Source organism: Rhinoderma darwinii, chromosome 3 (genome assembly GCF_050947455.1).
Source record: "Rhinoderma darwinii isolate aRhiDar2 chromosome 3, aRhiDar2.hap1, whole genome shotgun sequence".
NCBI classification, from domain to species: Eukaryota; Metazoa; Chordata; class Amphibia; order Anura; family Rhinodermatidae; genus Rhinoderma; species Rhinoderma darwinii.
The window spans coordinates 169,219,334-169,238,967 of NC_134689.1; the positions used below are offsets into that span (position 1 = coordinate 169,219,334).

Consider the following 19,634-nt stretch of genomic DNA (forward strand, 5'->3'; position numbering starts at 1 on the left):
CCCTCTGAACTGCGCCCGGGGCACATGCCCCGCTTGCCCCCCCCTAGCTACGCCCCTGTGCAACCATTAAAGGTGTTGTCCGGGCTGTAGCTATTTTTTTTATTAACCTCTTATCTATGAAGAGCGATTTTCAATATAATGTCTGTTAAACAAAGACCTCCCTCTCCCTGGCGCCCGACTGAACTGAGCATCGCTGCATGTAGATATTGACAAGCGCTTAAGTTGGTAAAAAGCCCCTTCTTCCCCTCACAGTCTGTGCAATGTACAGGACACAGCTACAATAGAAAAAGCATTTTTGTGCAATGTACAAATGTCTCGTATAATTCACAGACTGTGATGGGTGGGCATGTTCGGATGTAAGTAGGCACTGTTAGGAGGAAGGGCATTTTTTTAACAAATGTTATATAAAAAATTCTTCAAGGGCTTAAATACACAAAAATCTATATCCCGGACAACCCCTTTAAGCAGCTTCCTTACAGCCATTAAGCAAGGTAAGAGGGGGTTAGGGCTTATTCAGACGAACGTAGAGTATGACCGCGTGACGGCTGTTAAAACAACGGCCGTCACACGGATACATGTATTTCAATGGGGCCGTTCACACAGCCGTTGTTTTAACAGACCGTGTGAAGGGTCAATTGAAAAATAGAACATATCCTATTTTGTTCCGTTTTAACAAATCCCTCCATAGACTATGGGGATCCGTGGAAACGGAACCCGCACGGGGGCACCCCGGATGTGAAAATTGTTTTTCACATCTGAGTTTCCCTTCCCTTCGTGTGAATCTGGCCTAACAATGGGGTTTCTGCAGCCCTTTGCCCCAGTAGGGTTCTGTCACTAAGACATCAGTCATGTTTCTGGACTGGGGTAAGTATTAATACAACAGATGTCACCACATAGGCTGCTAAGCAATTTATAGATTATATAACAGTTTGTTCATTTAATCTTTGTTTTCCATTTTTTTTCAGCAATGTCAAGTTATTTGTTTATTGTTAAATATGAACTTCCGGAAGTTATAAGAACTTTCATGCAGCTAGAAGAGAATTCTGGGTATGTGTCTATGGTTGTTGTACTCTTTGTTTTTATGTGTTGAGTTTGAAGTTGTGAATTGCTGTTGCTCTTCTCTTAATGGTAAATCATGTTTTACTTGTGCAGGGAATGGTATTTGAATGGAAACTATCTTGTGATATTTGTGTCTGTTGGAATCATTCTTCCATTGTCTCTCCTGAAGAATTTAGGTAATTATGAAAGGTTTCCTTCATAATATAGAGAATGCATAACATATTGTAAAGACTTAACAGATGACTTACTATTGTTGACAAATGATGTGTATGTCTAGCTTTATCCAACATTACTTTTATCCTGTCTGAGCAATAATTCATTGTGTTATTAAATGAACAGGTTACCTTGGGTACACAAGTGGATTTTCTCTGTCTTGCATGGTGTTCTTCGTCAGTGTGGTAAGAGTTCTTATCAAATTTTGCAAACATTTCTGATTCTTATATTGCAATGATCGTAATGAATATATTTGGTAATCTACATACAATTGTACTTGGATTAAAATTTTTGCACTTTGATTAACATTTCAAAATAATTAGTAAAGCTTGCTCCAGTAAAAAACAAAGTAACATATAACCATACTTTAAGGGAGCTCCAGAGTTCTTCAGTACTGAGGTAAATCTTTCTCAATAGATGGCAATACCTTGTAATCTTCCTCTCCTCGCTGTTTTTGTTGCTTACAGTTTATAATCATTCTATCATTCTTGTAATGGAAATTCACGAGCTTTTGGTGGGCTTGTGCTTATATATAGGAGCTAGTCTGAACAAGTAGAGCTGCAGTATAAATTCTGATGGAGGGGCGAAGTAGCAGTCTCAGCCTTTGCATAGACAAGGGGTAAATAACCTCAGACTAAATTTGGAATTTAACTTTCTAGAGTAGCACTGGACAAAACACTCTGAGCAAACCTAATATTCGTGGTTAAGCCTAGCGCAAAGCCTGAGTGAGCAGGGCATGACGATTCAAAGAACACCAAACAGAAAATCCCAGTGTCAAACATTGCCCCCTCTGACCCTGTCTTTCAATTTTTAAATCGGTAGGTTTACATTCAGTCCTATGTAACCCCACAGACAAAATGATATCAAGATGAGTTGTACAGCATAATAAACAGTCTTTGTCTGCATCTGAAGGCTCAGTCATGCTACATCTGTACACTGCAAAGAAGTTGGCAAATAGTAGTCACATGTAATTCATTTGTGAAAAAGAAGGCAAAATATTCAGATTTAGAATACTGAAAATTATGTAGAAAAAATATACTTTGGTTAAAAAAAATCATTAAAACCTATTACATGTTACAGGTCATCTATAAAAAGACTCAGATACCCTGTCCGTTACCTTTGTTGGATCATCATTCTGGAAATTTAACAAACAGCACTTACCATCTGCACCCTGTTATGATGCATAACTACACCCTTAGTACCGGTGTGAACTTTATGATGGATTACACGCAAGAAGAGACAGGCCTAAATGGGCACAAAGATAATAACCATGGAAGTGGGGTGGAATTTGAAGCCCACAATGATGATAAATGCCAGCCAAGATATTTTGTGTTCAATTCACAGGTAGGATTATAGTATACCACAAAGAAATATAAAATTTCAATGTTTGTGTGCAGATGTTAATGCCAGAGAAGGTTTGGAACTCTGGAGTTATTGAGTCAGCAGAGTGTTGTCGACTTTTATGCACTATGCGCCTCAGCACTTGGCGAAACCGCTTTTTTAGGCTTCTTTTACATGGCCCAATTTAAACAGCAAAAGCAAGCACCGATCGATGAGTCAGCCCGTCAATGGGTGCTCATTTGCTCCTTTCACAAGAAGTATTGGTCGGTTACGTATAGGGATGAGTGATATTTACTACAATCTTTCGTCCCTATACATTTCTATCATGTCGGAAGCACATATCCCTGTTTACACAGGTTAATGTGCTGCAGACTCGCGTCTATTTTATTGGCCGTATTATCGAGCAGATCAACTGATGAACGAGCTCGTTCTTCGACTGAACGTTGCTCATTTTACACAGGGCAATGTTTGGAAATGAATGTTCATATGAACGCTTGTTTGCCCCATGGCCCGTGTAAAAGGGCCTTTAGTCATCATATACTGTGGCTGAACCTCAAAGGGCATAATAACTCCTAGCTGACATATATTAGATATATATTATGTATATAGAGAAAGCCTAAAGGTCCTATTACGCTTTTGGCCGGTGGAATGAGCGCTGATCAACTAGACAGCTTGTTGATCAGCGCTCGTTTGCTCCTGTCACAAGGAGCTATGTATGGGGATGAGCGGTCGTTACTCCGATTGCTCGTCCCCATCCATTATTATCATGTTGGCAGCGCGTCTCGCTGTTTACACAGGGAAATGTGCTACTGACTACGATAATATTTCAGTTTTTTTAAAACGATACGATCAGCAGATGAATGAGCGTTTTCTCGTTCATCTGCTGATCGCTGCTTTGTTTACAGGGCAATTATCAGCAACGAGCCTTCTATGAACGCTTGTCTGTCCGATAATCGCCCAGTGTAAAAGGGCCTTAACTGTCAAGAGAAACAATGTCTAGATAGGTTGGTTTTTTACCTCTCCAAATCCATGGTACACTGGAACATAGTGCTTGGCCAGTGCTTTAAAAAAAATCTTCAATAAAAAGGATATTTTTATTAAGACTGGCATATAAAATGTCCCCCTATGTCTATGCAGGGGATTTTTCGATTTCTGTATCAGAAAAATGAAGCTCCAACTGTGATAAAGATATATTAAGAAATTATTTGGCATAGGATTTTAAACCTAGAAGTAACATGGTGTTAAAAGGTGGACATTCACTTTATATTACGATATTTGATTGCAAATGAACGTTAACAACTCAATAGCCACCTATGTGATGTTAGTCGACTGCTCTGATAAAATGTATAAATAGCACTTTGATTTCACATGTCATGTTAGACAGGTTTCATTATGGAATGTAATAATTATTTAGCATTATTAGTTATAGGGATTCTAAACCTTAATATACAAATATGACACATAACTAATATTTTAGTAGTGCACTAAATGTTTTCTAGGTTTGCAATATACTCTATATGAAAATTTGGAGTTGATCTCATACCATAGCTACAAGTGGACTGTATATTTGTTTTTTACACTCAAATCCATATAGCAACCTATATGGATGCAGGGATTTTTATGTATGTACTGTCTTTACAGCATGTTATGTAACCGTTGTTGTAGACAAACACAGCCACCCTGCAGCCATGGTGCCTCAGCTCAATATTTGATGTCCTGTAGATTATATTACAAATAATAGACATTTACATAGTTTCTTCAAGTAATCTCTACTGAATATCACATAAAAAATTTTTTTCCTGTAGACTTAAAATGTTATTACATTTGAGTTACGATAATACGATATGTGTAGAAAAATGTGAAAACATTGGAACATTTTGCTGCAGGAAAATAACAGGCTGTCCTTATATATTTCAGACAGCTTATGCTATTCCTATATTGGCCTTTGCTTTTGTGTGCCATCCAGAGGTCTTACCAATCTACAGTGAACTCAAAAGGTATGAATATTAATGCCCTGAAGAGGTAAATAAATCCCATAGAAAAAAATAACATGAAAAAGGTTCAATATACTGTATGTAGGAAAGGGAGACCTGGCAGAAGGAAGTGGGAGAAGAAGACCCTTTTATGTAAATTAAACATGTAATAAAAATTGTTTTCAATATCTTACCTCAATGCTCATATATGTTTTCTTAATGTACAATTAGGGGCATTTTTCATTTTCTTTTGGTAGCTCTCCATAGATGGAGTGCTGCTCAACTCCCACCATGTTTGGCATTCATGTTCATGTTCAGTGTAACCATTTAAAAAGGTCCTACTGAAAGTATAGACAGAAATATTCAACTGTATACCTATCTCATCTACCGCAAACTGTCGTTACAAAAAATTATATATTATTTTGTATACAGTTGTGTTGAAAAGTGTAGTCAACTTAATTTTTAAATACAATTGGGATCTCAGGATCCCAACTAATCATACCTGACATACATTTGCCCACTAAAGTGTATGGGCAGGTTGGCAATAAACTTTGGCAAAACTCCACATACGGATGTAGCCATCTTTATCTTGACTCTGGTAACTTGACTCTGATAACTTGCTGCAGTGTAATATCACACAACAACAGCCATTGAAAAGTCATTGAAAAAGTCAAGATAAAGGATCTTGCCACTCTGTATTTAATGCGTTAAAAGTCAAGATAAAGATGGCTACATCCGTACTTGATGTGAACTTAGCCTATTGCAGACCCTATCTCTGAGCGCCAACTTGGGACATGATATGATATACCTCAGTTGTTAGGCAGTGTATCCTTAGTAACCATTCGTCCTCATACTACTCAACTACTCAGCTCAATGCTGGGTTTTCCCCGTGCTAATAGAGGGAAAATTAGCTTGATGGTTGTCAAACTATGCCTTCTCGAAATCTTACATTATTCATTTTTTTATGTTTAGGGTTAATCTAAAGTAGAAGAGTATATCCTAATCTATAGTATCAGGATGTTGATATCAGGTGCAATATTACAACTGTAAAAGAGAGAGTATAATATATATATATATATATATATATATATATATATATATATATATATATATATATATATATATATATATATATATAGTATATAGATTTACTATTTATGTTATTCCAGCTATGTGTCATGATAGTCTGACATGTATATTAATGATCTCCTTTCAGCCGTTCTCGAAGAAGAATGCAAAATGTTTCTAATCTGTCAATAGCTGCAATGCTGGCAATGTATCTCTTTGCTGCACTCTTTGGTTACCTTACATTTTATGGTAAGTACAAAAAACGAATATGGTTAATAAAAGATGCCATTATAATAGATAGATGATAAATGTTAATTGTGGGAAACTCCTTTTAATAACATTTCATATCTTATATATAGTAAGAAAACATGAACATTAAAGGACAGCATTTTTCTAAAAACAGCGCCACAGCTATCCAAGGGTTGTGTCTGGTATTGGAACTCAGTTATATTGAAGTGAATGGGGCTGAGCTGCCATATCACACACAACCTATGGACAGGTATGGCATTGTTTTTGGAAGATAGCAGCCATGCTTTTCTGATCCTGGATAACCATTTTAAAGGAAATAAGTGATGTATTTAATTTTTTGTTTCATTATTTAGAGTAAAGTATATAAATGCGAAATAATGTGTTTTTTTTGTTTTTTTTTAAATGTTTAAGCTATTTATTTATTTCTTATTTGTAAACCTTCCCCTGGGGTGGCAATATTGGAGACACACTTCCTTCCTGTACTCCCTGTATAGTCAGTCCAGCAGAATGTGCATACCAGAGAAGATGCATATAGAGACTTATCTGCGTATAGTGTGTAGTAGTCATATTCTACCTTATCTAGTCTTCCAGTAATACTATAGATCTGTCATTAACTTTCCCACCGTCTAATGATGATGAGATGATTCTCCTCATCCTGTATATACAGCAAAGCTGACAAGTAAGCTATAGAGAACATCAGCTTATTGTGACTGCTCTACTGACTAGTATAAAAACTGTAATATTGCAAGATTTTTTTTTATGTGGATAGTTACATAGACAAAAACACACCAGCAATTTTTTAAAAAAAATGACGTGTTTAAGAATAAAGTAATTTAAATAACATGTCATTTTCAGCATCTGTATTCTTTCAGTGGAGAGAGCAGAGGAGCTATTATGACAATGGTCATCTTGTTCTTTGCTGGTGACTCCGGCAGAGCAGATGCAAGGCATGTGAATTTCTCACTCCTGCTCTCCTATGTTAATTGTACCAAAGTTGGCTCTGTTCACACTGTGGCTATGGCAGAAGGCTACGTTTGGTTAACAAAAAAAAAAGTATACAAATATATCCTTTTTCTATGGGCCAAAAGTATGGCCAAAATGTGTCCTTTTATCATACCGTATGTTTGACAGCTTAGCATCTAGATATCGTTTCTTGACAGTATTGTAAATCATAATCTACCATGCTCTTCAATTCTGCAAAACAAAAAACATATATTAAAATCAATGGCAAACATATGAACTGACATATAGCTGCATATATTTTTGGCTTACAATTGAGCATATGTTCTTTGGTAAAAAACAAGAAATAAAATGTATACTTGAACTGACCAGCAGTTTTATTTAGCAACTCCTACTACCTCTCAGAGAATAAAATAAATAATTTCAAGTCCACTAATAATGGTATAAGGGCACGTTCAGACGTGGCAGAACTTTTCCGCTGCCAATGTTGGTGCAGATTTGGGGCAATTATGCAATGAATCTGTGCCAACATTTGCATATTTGACAGGTAATTCAGACGTTGCAGATATCACAGCGGACTTGCCACAGATTTCAGTTTTTGCATTGCAAATGCTGAAATCCGCAGTGAAATTCCGCTTCTCTGTAACGTCATGAGCATGTTGCAAAGGGAAAATTCTGCACCGCAGCCTGATTTCCGCACAGTTATTTTCTGAACTAACTCTCCTAAAAATGTATAGAAAGAAATGAAAAAAATGGCTGCTGCGGAATTCCACTGTGGACTGTCCGCTGCGGAATTCAACAGCAATTCCGCCACTTCTGAATGTGCCCTAAAAGGTCAGGGTGATATGTGACAGTGGCAATGTATAAAGATGGAAAGGAAAGGAAAGGAAGAGATGGCTAGTAAATACTAGGAGCATAGTACTACAACATTGCAAATAGTAAGGAGGAACAACGTGGAAACACTCAATCAGAATATGTTACTTGTTTAAGGTTATCGATGTAAATAAATAAATAAATATATATATATATATATATATATATATATATATATATATATATATATATATATATATATATTAGTCTTAGCCCAACACTGTTTTTCCTCTATTATGGTAATTTACTGCAGGAGTATAGATTGTATCTCGGAGCTCGTTTCATGTTCTTTCTGGTTCAATCCAGAATACATTTAATTTACCCAAGTACTTTGCTGGAATTGACCATATGCCAACACTCAATCTCTGTGTGGGCTAAATACCTTTCATATAGTAGCCAAATGCTAATGTTGACAATACGTTCTTTTAATATTGCACCAAATAACATAAGAAATTGAGAGCATTACGACTTCCGCACCATGCTGTGCCAGTGTTTATCCAAAGATCTTGCTGCCCACACCCTCCAAAACCAGCTAGAACATTTGCAGTTATGCACTTTGGAACCACTTGGGTGCGCCACATGAATGAAAACAGTTTTAGCTTGAATGTTTACAATATTCTGCTACAGTTTATTTTGCTTGGCATTGTATACAATACAGCAAAATGCATACTGATGTGGATATAATAATGGCTACTTTAAAAAAAAAATATATATATATATCTTTTATTGTTTATTTTGGGCTATTTACTTTCCACATATTATATTTAAATAACTTCATATAATGCTTACTGAATGACTCATATATGACATAGGACCCCTTCTTGGTATGTAAAAGCAAGAGACAACAAGCTAGGTCTTAGGCCTGATTTACACGAGCGTGTGCGTTTTGCGCGCGCAAAAAACGCTGCGTTTTGCGCGCGAAAAAAGGCATTTGACAGCTCCGTGTGTCATCCGTGTATGATGCGCGGCTGCGTGATTTTCGCGCAGCCGCCATCATAGAGATGAGGCTAGTCGACGCCCGTCACTGTCCAAGGTGCTGAAAGAGCTAACTGATCGGCAGTAACTCTTTCAGCACCCGCGACAGTGAGTTCCGATCACAATATACACTAACCTGTGAGTCAAAAAAAGACGTTCATACTTACCATGAACTTCCTGCTTCCTCCAGTCCGGTCTCCCGGCCGTTGCCTTGGTGACGCGTCCCTCTCTTGTCATCCGGCCCCACCTCCCAGGATGACGCGGCAGTCCATGAGACCGCCGCAGCCTGTGATTGGCTGCAGGCTGTGCTTGGCCTGTGATTGGCTGCAGCTGTCACTTGGACAGAATTGTCATCCCGGGAGGTCAGACTGGAGGAAGAAGCCGGGAGTTCTCGGTAAGTCAGAACTTTTTTTTTTTTTTAACACGTTCATGTATATTGTGATCGGAAGTCACTGTCCATGGTGCTGAACCAGTTTAACTCTTTCAGCACCGTGGACAGTGACTGTCTCCTGCCGTCGCGTACCCGAACATTTTTTGCCGGGTTCGGTCAAAACGAGTTCGGCCGAACCCGGTGAAGTTCGGTGCGCTCATCTCTAATTTGACACTCCGTTTGGATGTTTGTAAACAGAAAAGCACGTGGTGCTTTTCTGTTTACATTCATCCTTTTGACAGCTCTTGCGTGATTTTCGCGCATGCAACGCAGGAGCGTCCGTGTGTCATGCGTTGTTTTCACGCACCCATTGACTTCAATGGGTGCGTGTTGCGTGAAAAACGCACGATTATAGAACATGTCGTGAGTTTTACGCAACGCACTCGCGCTGCGCAAAATTCACGCATCGTCTAAACTGCCCCATAGAGTAATATAGGTGCGTACGACACGCGTGAAAAGCACGCGCGTCGCACGCGCGTATATTACGCTCGTGTAAATGAGGCCTAATACTGAACTCAGAGAAAACAAATATTTTTAATGTTCACCCTGGGGAATAAATGCCACATACATGTGCCCTGGCTCTAATTGCCAATCTCCTTTGATCCTAATAGATCATGTGGGCGTCTTATGTCCAATCAGGCAGCAATACTATAAATTATTTCATTGGCTCCTCCATTTCTGACCCAAAGTGTCTGTTGCATCCAGGTCTAGTATAAGAGTTTGCAGGACTCTTCCAATACCTGGCAGTATTATGGATTACTTTCCACTCCACTAGCAGATAGTTCAGAGCAGCTGGCCACTCCTGGCCATAGAAATCTAAACGTGCCAATGTTCAATGGAGCAACTGTGCAATGAGTGTATTCAGCTTCTCTTTCACATACTACTTGGTAAACTTAGTATCTGAGTTCTCTTTTAGCTATGACCTTCATGTAGCATCTTTGTATGGGTACTCATGAACTCAGATCCCTTTTGTACTCTTCTTTGCTGTAATCCAGACAGACTGACAATAATTTATTGCCTACAATCCCTGGAAATAATGAACATCAACTGCAAATAAAACTAGTAATTACCTGGGATTGTAGCACAGGGGAGTGTTCGTGTACGTGGGGATCCACCCTGAGATTTCACAACAGAATTCATAAATGACAGAGTTATTAAAGTTAGTCAACTTTCCCATCCCCAATCTCAAACGAATTGTAGTTTTGGTTTAAAAATATGTAGGTACAAGTTCTGAAAGGAATAATAACTAAAACTTTTTTACAAGAGTTTTTGCCTTCAGTGGTAGTAAGCAGATAACTTTACATCTGAGGGCTCTACTCCTAGAAACAGACATTGGCACAGATTTACTATGGCAAATATGCCACAATTGTTACTTGTTTTAGATACTTTTTGCGCCTTACTAGACAAAGTATCTAGAAAACGGTACGTGGCTAAGTGGAGTCCTAAAATGGGTTATAATTTTGGTGAAAAATATTAGTCTAAAGTAAGCTGACCTAGTAGTAGCGTAAGTTGGAGAAAATTGTCTAACATGTCTATGACGATAAGCCAAATCTATCACACAGGATGTACCACTGTGACACTTTTAGAACATCTTCTTCCTATCTCCTCTAGTTTTATGCTGTCCTTATTTTAGACAATATTAATAAATCTGCCCCAATGCCTTAAATACATAGAGCTCATCTAAATCATATATCAGACTTGTCAAAAAAAGAAACCTGACCCCTAAAACCTGTCTGTAAGGGGTCAAGAGTAACTGTCATCACCTTTTTTCTCATATGAAATAAACATAGGGAAGTCTACAGATTAGTTTCCAAATAATACTTCCATACAGTTGCCTAAATAACAATGCTATATGTCACCACTGTACACAAATATTACACTATATAATGCAGAGCAGCGCCAGACAAAGCCTAAGTAAATAGCACCATTCAGCGTTCAAAGGATACCGGCATACAGTGACTAAAAAATAACGCTGTACATAAAAAAATATTATAATATTACTACACACTGCCTAAATAAAATTGCTATATAATTAATATTAAAGGGTAACTAAACGTTCAACAAACTTCTAAATTGTCATAGTGACATGTTAGAAGTTTTGATTGGTGGGGGTCCGAGCACTGAGACCCCCACCGATCACTAAAACGAAGCGGCTGCTTAGTTTCTGTTCGGCTTTTTCCGGAAATCAATGTATCGGAGTACGGACTCAATAGAAAGTCTCTGAGCCCGTACACCGCTACATCGACTTTCCTGAACAAGCCGAACAGAAACTAAGCGGCTCAGCGCTCACACAAGCACTTCTGCCACTTCGTTTTAGCGATTGGTGGGACCCCCACCAAATCAAAACTTCTGACATGTCACTATGACGTCAGAAGTTTGTTGAACGTTTAGTTACCCTTTAAGATTTGGGTTGGTCGCAAGCCTCCGGTACTGAACAATCTAAAATGCACCATTCAACTGGTGGAGCCCATGTGCCCCCATAGGTCGCACACCCCCAATGCCAGCAGTGCCAGGCAGAAAAGAATATACATATCATGCACAGCTTTTAGCCAATCACATGACAAATTAATAACCCCACTTTTCATGTGAAAAGCTCAAAAAGTAGCGAGAGAATACTTTCTGCCTTGGACCCCTGCAAGTTTAACTTGCATAGGCACAAAGGAAAATTATATGTCCCTTAAGTCTCCAATAGAGCAATTTATTAAATTAAAAAAAGATCCTCCCATTGTTTAGAGGGCCTTTACACACAACTATTATTCTATGTCAAAAGAGTTACCCGCAATGCTCTTCCTTATAATAAATATGTGTACTCTTATTCCAGTGTTAGTGGAATATTAATGGACCTGAATTTATTTATGGGTATTAGGAGCCACCTTGAATTTCTATCAATTGCATATCAATTACAGTCAATCTCAGGCTAAGTGACTTATAAAAGGTATTGCTACCCAGGGCAACCCCTGTCCATCTGCCCCAATAGGGAAAGTGGACTTAATAGAGGAAATTCCCCTAACAATGCAGAGCAGAAAGACCCCGTCACGAGTCTTACTCTGGTGGATTCTGAGTGACTATAAATGACATAGTGACATGGCACCATGTTCTGCATTGGAAATACACAGGCATTTTACAGAGGACACTTTACTTGCTGGACACCCCTTTTAAAATGAGGTAACACAATAACCCATATATATAATATTGAGGTTATGCCCTCTGTTTCTTGTAACCATGTTCTTTCATGTCTCCAAATCTTGCAGGTGAAGTTCAAGATGAATTGCTTCACACGTACACAAAAGTGTATAAATTCGACACCCTTCTTCTCTGTGTTCGCCTGGCTGTACTTGTGGCTGTTACCTTGACAGTGCCAATTGTATTATTTCCTGTAAGTATTTATATATACCTAAAGTTTTTTAAATGAAATGTGTGACCTAGACTTATGGATGATAACAGAAAACAGCACCTGCATATGAATGTGGTTACCCAGTATATAGGAGAAAGTCAATTATGTAGATTGAGTATTTCTGAATTCATAGGAAAACATGAAGGTGCTTCTTATTCTTGTGGACATTGGTCACACCAGTCTAGCTCCCAAGCACTACGCACCAAATATTTTTACGTGCAGAGCTCCAAATGCTGTTAGTGGGACAGAAAGTAATTTACTCCATTTACAGCTTTAGGAACAGGGTCCCTACTAGGTCCTGTTATGTTCAAGAGACTGGAGGGGCAATGTATTATGTAACCGTCACTGTGTACCTGATTGGCAACTGCTCAGAACGCCCATTGCTTGTGTCGCTACAATTAGGGCATGCCCAGACGTGGCGGAATTGCTCTGGAATTCCGCTGCGGCCAATCCGCTGCGAAATCCGCAGCGGACATTTTCTCCATTGGTTTCCACACCTTTTTAGTTAGGTTCGTGCACACGTGGTGGAAAACTCAGCTGCGCAGCATAGGCTGTTGCGGACTTGTTGCGGACTTGTTGTGGACTTATTGCGGAATTTCTCCATTGACTTCAATGGAGTTTCAAAATTCCGCAATGAAATCCGCAGATGTTATGTGTGTTGCGTTGCGGATTGGTTTTACGAACAGGATATTTCTTCATTCTGGCTGGACCTATGTGTTTCGAGGTCTATAGCCAGAGATGAAATGTTTTAAAAGACAGCAGGAAGTACCTCTTCACCTGAATACGCAACGGCTAATCCGCATCAATTTACTGCACATTTTATGCAAAGCCGCAACAGAATCTGCAACGCAGATTATGTGCGGCATTGATGCGGACAGTGTCGGCAGAAATACGCCACGTCTGGCCATGCCCTTTTGGCATTTGTCCTTATGTCATCAACTTCATTATATGCTGAAATTGTATTTTACTGTAAAACAGCAGGACCTAATATAACAGGCTTTTAACCCCTTAGTGACCACTAATACGCCTTTTTACGTGATGCACTAATGGGCTTTAGGCTAGGCTGACGCCTTTTCACGTCAGCCTAGTCTAAGTCCTGCACGGGTCTCCCGTGCAGGCAGGAGCCGGGGCTCTGCTGTCTGATGACAGCTGAGCTCCTGCTCCAACGCCCGCGATCGAAGTTTACTTCGATCGCGGCCGTTTAACCCGTTAAATGCCGCCGTCAATAGCGACCGCGGCATTTAACTTTGTTTACAGAGGGAGTGAGCTCCCTCTGTCACCCATCGGCGGCCCGCGAATGAAATCGCGGGTCTCCGATGGGGTGTCATGGCAGCCGGGGGACTGATAAAAGCCCCCAGGTCTGCCCTGGACATATGCCTGTTAGGACGCGCCGGAGGCACGTCCTAACAGATTGCCTGTCAGATTTACACTGACAGGCAATAATGCTCTGGTATACGAAGTATACCAGAGCATTATAGCAGCGATCGGAAGATCGCACAGTAAAGTCCCCTAGTGGGACTAATAAAATCAGTCATCAAAGTGAAATAAAGATTATTAATAAAAAGTACAGTAAAAAAATAAATAAAACCATTTTTTTCCATAAAAAGTGGTTTTATTTAGTAAAAGTGTAAAAAAAAAAAAAAAGTACACATATGTGGTATCGCCGCGACCGTAATGACTCCATTAATAAAGTTAATATGTAATTTAAACCGCAAAGTGAACACCGTAAAAAAAAAACGCAAAAAACGATGGCGAAATTGCAATTTTTTTCCATTGCCCCCCAAAAAAGTCATAATAAAAATGAATCAATAAGTCCCATGTACCCCAAAACAGTACCATTCAAAACTACGTCTTGTCCCGCAGAAAACAAGCCCAAAAAATCACTACATTGATGGAAAAATAAAAAAATTACGGCTCTTGGAAAGCGACGATGCAAAAGCAAATAATTTTAGTTCAAAAGTGTTTTTATTGTGCAAAAGTCGTAAAACATAAAAAAACCTCCACATATGTGGTATCGCCGTAATCGTACCGACCCATAGAATAAGGGGAACATGTTATTTACGTCGCAAAGTGAACGGCGTCAATTTAAAAACGCATAGAACAATGGCGGAATTTCAGTTTTTTTTTATAATCCCCCCCAAAAAGGTTAATAAAAGTTAATATAAAAATTATATGTACCCAAAAATGGTGCTATTAAAAAGCTCAACTAATCCCGCAAAAAACAAGTCCTCATACAGCTATGTAGACGAAAAAATAAAAACGTTATAGCTCTTTGAATGTGACTATAGAAAAACGAATAAAATAGCTTGGTCATTAAGGCCTAAAATGGGCTGGTCACTAAGGGGTTAAGAGAATATTATTGGCGTGGAGAAGGGTTAAAATACATAAAATGAAATAGTAGATTGAACAAAAGGCAAAAAGTAAAACTTTATTTGCAATGATTAAACCTTATTTTAAGCGACAGTTCACACTAATGCTGCCATTCTAAAAGAATAAATATTGATGTAATTGAATAGCTACAGCATGTAACTGTACAATAAAATAGGAAATCCCTAGTATAACAATCCTTATCTATAGCGCCCTCTGCTGTACTGTCAATAGTTCACTTTTCATGTAGTGAAAGTTCCTGAATGAAGGTGAATATGCAATAGCTTTTACTGGAGCCTGGGCCGTGAAGATTTAAGGCAGCTGTTGGCTTGTTATGGCAGTATTGCCTTTCATGTGCTCTAAATATAATCTTGTTGTCATAAAATGTTAAAAATGTTTGCTCAGAGACGCTGCTGCAATGTTTAAATGGGATTTTACACTGGTCAATTATCAGGCAAACGATCATTTATAGAATAATTGCCCTGTGTAAACATGGCAGCGATTAGCAGATGAACGAGCAAACGCTCCTTCATCTGCTGATCGTATCGTTCTAAAAAATATCGTTGGCGCCAGCGCATCTCTCTGCCGACATGATAATAATGTATGGGGACGAGCGATTGGTGTAACGACCGCTCGTCTCCATCCATAGCCCAGTGTGACAGGAGCAAACAAGCGGCGATCAACAAGCTGTCTCATTGATCGGCGCTCGCTGCATGGGCCAAAATCGGCCGGTGTAATAGAGCCTTTACTTTCAGAGCTCTACCATAAATGTATTACATGCACATATTTGTGTACTAATTATATCACTTATTAATATTTAATAATAATAATAATTAAGAATTTAATATCGCAGAATAAAGTCAACTATATTAGTGTGAAAACACAAAAGATTCTGAATGTATGAAAGTGTCCTATTGTCTACACTTTAATAAATTCAAGAGAACACATTTGACCTGTCACTCTGGATAAATGCTGTCAGCAAGTAGTAGACACTGATGCTAAAGAATGTAAAATAGCCTAAAGGCACTTCACAAAATATGATTAGGAATACACATTCCAAGGTGAGATATATATATATACACATGTGTGTATGTGTGTCTGTGTATGTGTATGTATGAATTGTACGAGCTTCAGTCATGGACAATCTCGCTTGTTTATTCTGCCTGGGGCTTGAAATGAGAATGTTTGTCCAAGCACCAGACACTGTGGTTATCAATCTCAGCTCACCAAGCTCATAATAAATAACCTCCTCAAACAAAAAAGAGCTAGGAATACAGCAAAAAATGCTCTTCAGACTCTTTTGTGAATCTTCTCATGTGCAGTCAATTAAAATTATATATATATATATATATATATATATATATATATATATATATATATAGCCCAAAGGCTAAGGGTCCCCGCTCAGGTGCATGAAGTGCTTTCCTTTTCGTGGGGAACACAGATTGATGGCTCTATGCTATCCAGCTCTGCTATGTGGGTTGTCCTTTATGCAGTAGATCTGATATACGACACTACTATACGTCACTTTAAAAGCTGCTCAGGTATAAATAGCTATGCTGCTATTTGCATTACTACAGTTTAGTTTACTGTCAACTAGGTTTACTATGTTACTATGGGGCCTTATGAATTCTACTTATACCCCTGGCCTTTGTTCTGGCAGTCACCAGAATTGAAATACTTTATTAGTATTAAAGTACTATACTGTACTTTATCAAGTCACACAGCACATAGATCCCTAACAATTTTCTTGCTGACACCATAAAAGATTTAGTTTTATGACAAATGGAGAAGATTAATAATTAAAGAGGTCCTCCTCAGAAAATGTTCATAAGAACCTATCCTTGGGACCAGCTATGGGGGCGGGGGGATATCTACATTGGTCCTAATAATGGAAAAGGGCGCAATGTTTAATATCTTATATAATCTACGGACACACTGATTGGTACAACTCATTGTCATACTGATCGGTACAAATGATTGACACACAGTACCAGAAAAGCGCTGATTTGTGGATAGGAACATTTCTCCTTGCCTTTCTGAGGTGAGAGCCTTATTCCTATACACACACTACTAAAGTGCCAGTGCAGTTATACTCTCCCGCCCAAACTAAGGCCCCGTGCACACGAACGCGCTTTTGCGGCCTGCAATTCCCCCGAAAATCCATGGGAGAATTGCGGCCCCATTCATTCCTGTGGGCCCATGCACACGACCGTGGTTTCCACGGTCCGTGCATGGCCCAGGAGTCTGGACCGCAGAAAGAACGAACATGTCTTATTACGGCCGTGTTCTGCGGTCCAGGCTCATAGGTAATAATGCACGCGGCCATGTGCATGGCCCGCGATTTGCCCGAAAATCACGGCCGTGCACATGGCTATGGTCGTGTGCATGAGGCCTAACATCGGACGTGGAAAGTTGCTCCTGCACGCTGGCGTTACTGTTGTCATGGCAAATGTACGATGCCCTGGAGTGTTTGTTTTTTTATGGCAAATGTTAGATGTTAGGTAATAGGATTTCAGACAATTGTATTCATGATTATTATTATTTATTTATTTTTATTTAAAAAAAAAACATTTTTTTTTTTAAAGCTTGTTTTGTTATCTGTGTATGTGTGTGTGCTTGTGTGTAAGAATGTGTGTCAAAATATTTAGTATGCATTTGACTATGCACTTATGTAGGTGTGTGTGTGTTTGTGTGTGCGTGTATGTGTGTGTGTGTGTGTGTGTATGTGTGCGAATGTGTGCATATGCATGCATTGATGTAGGTTATTGTATTTGTCTGTGTATATGTCTATATCTGTGTGTATGTACAGTATGTGTGCATACCTTTTGTGCATGTTTATAGTTGTGCATATGCATGTGCACATGCGTGTTTGGCCTAAAACTTGTGTTTTCCTACCAAGACCCAAATTCCTTCTCGATTGAGCCACCAGTTATATAATTACTGTTTACTGAGGTCTAGTTAAACTTCCTCCTTACGCCCAAAGCACACGGCCGTAATTTTGATCCGCAATTACGGACCGTAATTGCGGATCAAAGTACGGACCCATTAATTTCTATAGCCCACATACACCTTCCCGTATATTTATGGGAAGGTGTCTGGGCCGTAGAAAGGCTCCACCATAAATAGGACATATTCTATTTTCTTATTTTACGGACCGCCCTCCCATATGGGAGCACGGCCCGCAAATGCAGGTGACTGTCCATGGCCAGCTGTAGCCGTAGTCACGGACCAGGATTACGGCTACGGCCGTGTGCAGGGGGACATAGAGAGTAACAATACTTTCATCAACTTTTGATATGTCATAGAGAAATATCAAAAGTTTGTATCGGTGGAGGTCCAGGTGCTGAGACCCCCGCCGTTGCTAAAACGATGGTGCAGAAGCTCTCAGCTGAACACTTTCCTCCTTGGGGTGTGATCAATCTGAAATGGAAAATATCAGCTTGTAAAACTCTACAAGAAGTAGCATGCCACTTGTTTTTTTACAAAGCGTATTTATACGAGCCATTTTTTAAATTCAGCAGTGTAAAAATACGCCTTATATGAACTACACTGTGTATTCCCATTGAAATCAATGGAAGCTGCTTGTAGGTGTATTTCAAGTGTATTTCGGAGCATAATACAAGTGTTTTACGCTCTGAAAAAAAGCTTTAAAATATACTGTGTTAACATGGCCTAAAACTTGATTAATAGTGACTTTCATGGTACATATAGCCTGAAACGATGTTTTCAGAACAGAAAGTATCTGCTAGGCAAACAGCAAACAGGTGGCCTTACATTTTCAAGCAGTGTTAACAACATGGTAGCCCTTCCTCATTTGTGATAGCAATTTATGATCAGGTTATTTTTAGTGTACTATAACCCGGAGCACGGTATAGCACAACACGTCAGTGCCCACATTACTCTTAATGGCACTGTACTTAATAGATAATAGTATTTTATCATTTGTAATGTAGCATTAATAATTTACATGAATATTCTACCTTTAAACCAAAATATGAAGGTGGTTAGTATGTGAAAATATAAGATATTTTGTGATTTATACATTTTATATTTTTATAAATTAAGTGAAATCACAGCACATTGATAGTATTAGCAACTTTATTAACATTAAAAATCCTGCTCACAGTGTAGGGGGTGCCACAATATATTGTTATATTTACTGTCTGACCAACTTCCAATAACTGCCACAATCCGATACCTCTTCACAGCTCCCCAATAAGGCCATGTTCACACGTGGCAGAGTTTTTCCACTGCAACTGTTGGTGCAGATTTGGGGCAATTACGCAACGAATCTGCACCAACATTTGCATATTTGACAGGTAATTCAGACGTTGCAGAAAAAACAGCGGACTTGCCACAGATTTCAGTTTTTGCAAACCCTGAAATATGCAGTGAAATTCCGCTTCTCCGCAACAGACAGTGCATGCTGCAAAGGGAAAATTCCGCACCGCAGCCTATAGTCCGCAGCGGAGTTTTCCACCACATCTGAACTAACTTGCCTCAAAATGTATTGAAACAAATGTAGAAAACGGCCGCTGGAGAATTCCACTGCGAACTGTCCGCTGCGGAATTCCACAGCAATTCCGCCACCTCTGGCCATGCCCTATGGGTATGTTCAGACGTGGCGGAATTTTTCCGCTGCAAATGTTGCTGCAAATTCGCAATTAATCTGCAGTAACATTTTGATATTTGACAGATAATTCAGACGTTGCAGATATCACAGCAGACT

General features: G+C 39.1%; 1 protein-coding gene across 2 annotated transcripts in view; it reads left to right on the forward strand.

Moving 5' to 3' along the window:
- SLC38A4 (solute carrier family 38 member 4) overlaps positions 1 to 19,634 on the forward strand; it is a 121,308-nt gene that overhangs the window by 85,687 nt on the left and 15,987 nt on the right. For both annotated transcript variants that reach the window (XM_075857023.1, XM_075857022.1), the window contains exons 7-13: positions 966 to 1,047; positions 1,153 to 1,235; positions 1,399 to 1,457; positions 2,353 to 2,616; positions 4,531 to 4,610; positions 5,803 to 5,903; positions 12,393 to 12,517. In XM_075857023.1, coding sequence (XP_075713138.1) covers positions 966 to 1,047; positions 1,153 to 1,235; positions 1,399 to 1,457; positions 2,353 to 2,616; positions 4,531 to 4,610; positions 5,803 to 5,903; positions 12,393 to 12,517 — 794 coding nt within the window. The remainder of the gene's footprint in view (positions 1 to 965; positions 1,048 to 1,152; positions 1,236 to 1,398; positions 1,458 to 2,352; positions 2,617 to 4,530; positions 4,611 to 5,802; positions 5,904 to 12,392; positions 12,518 to 19,634) is intronic.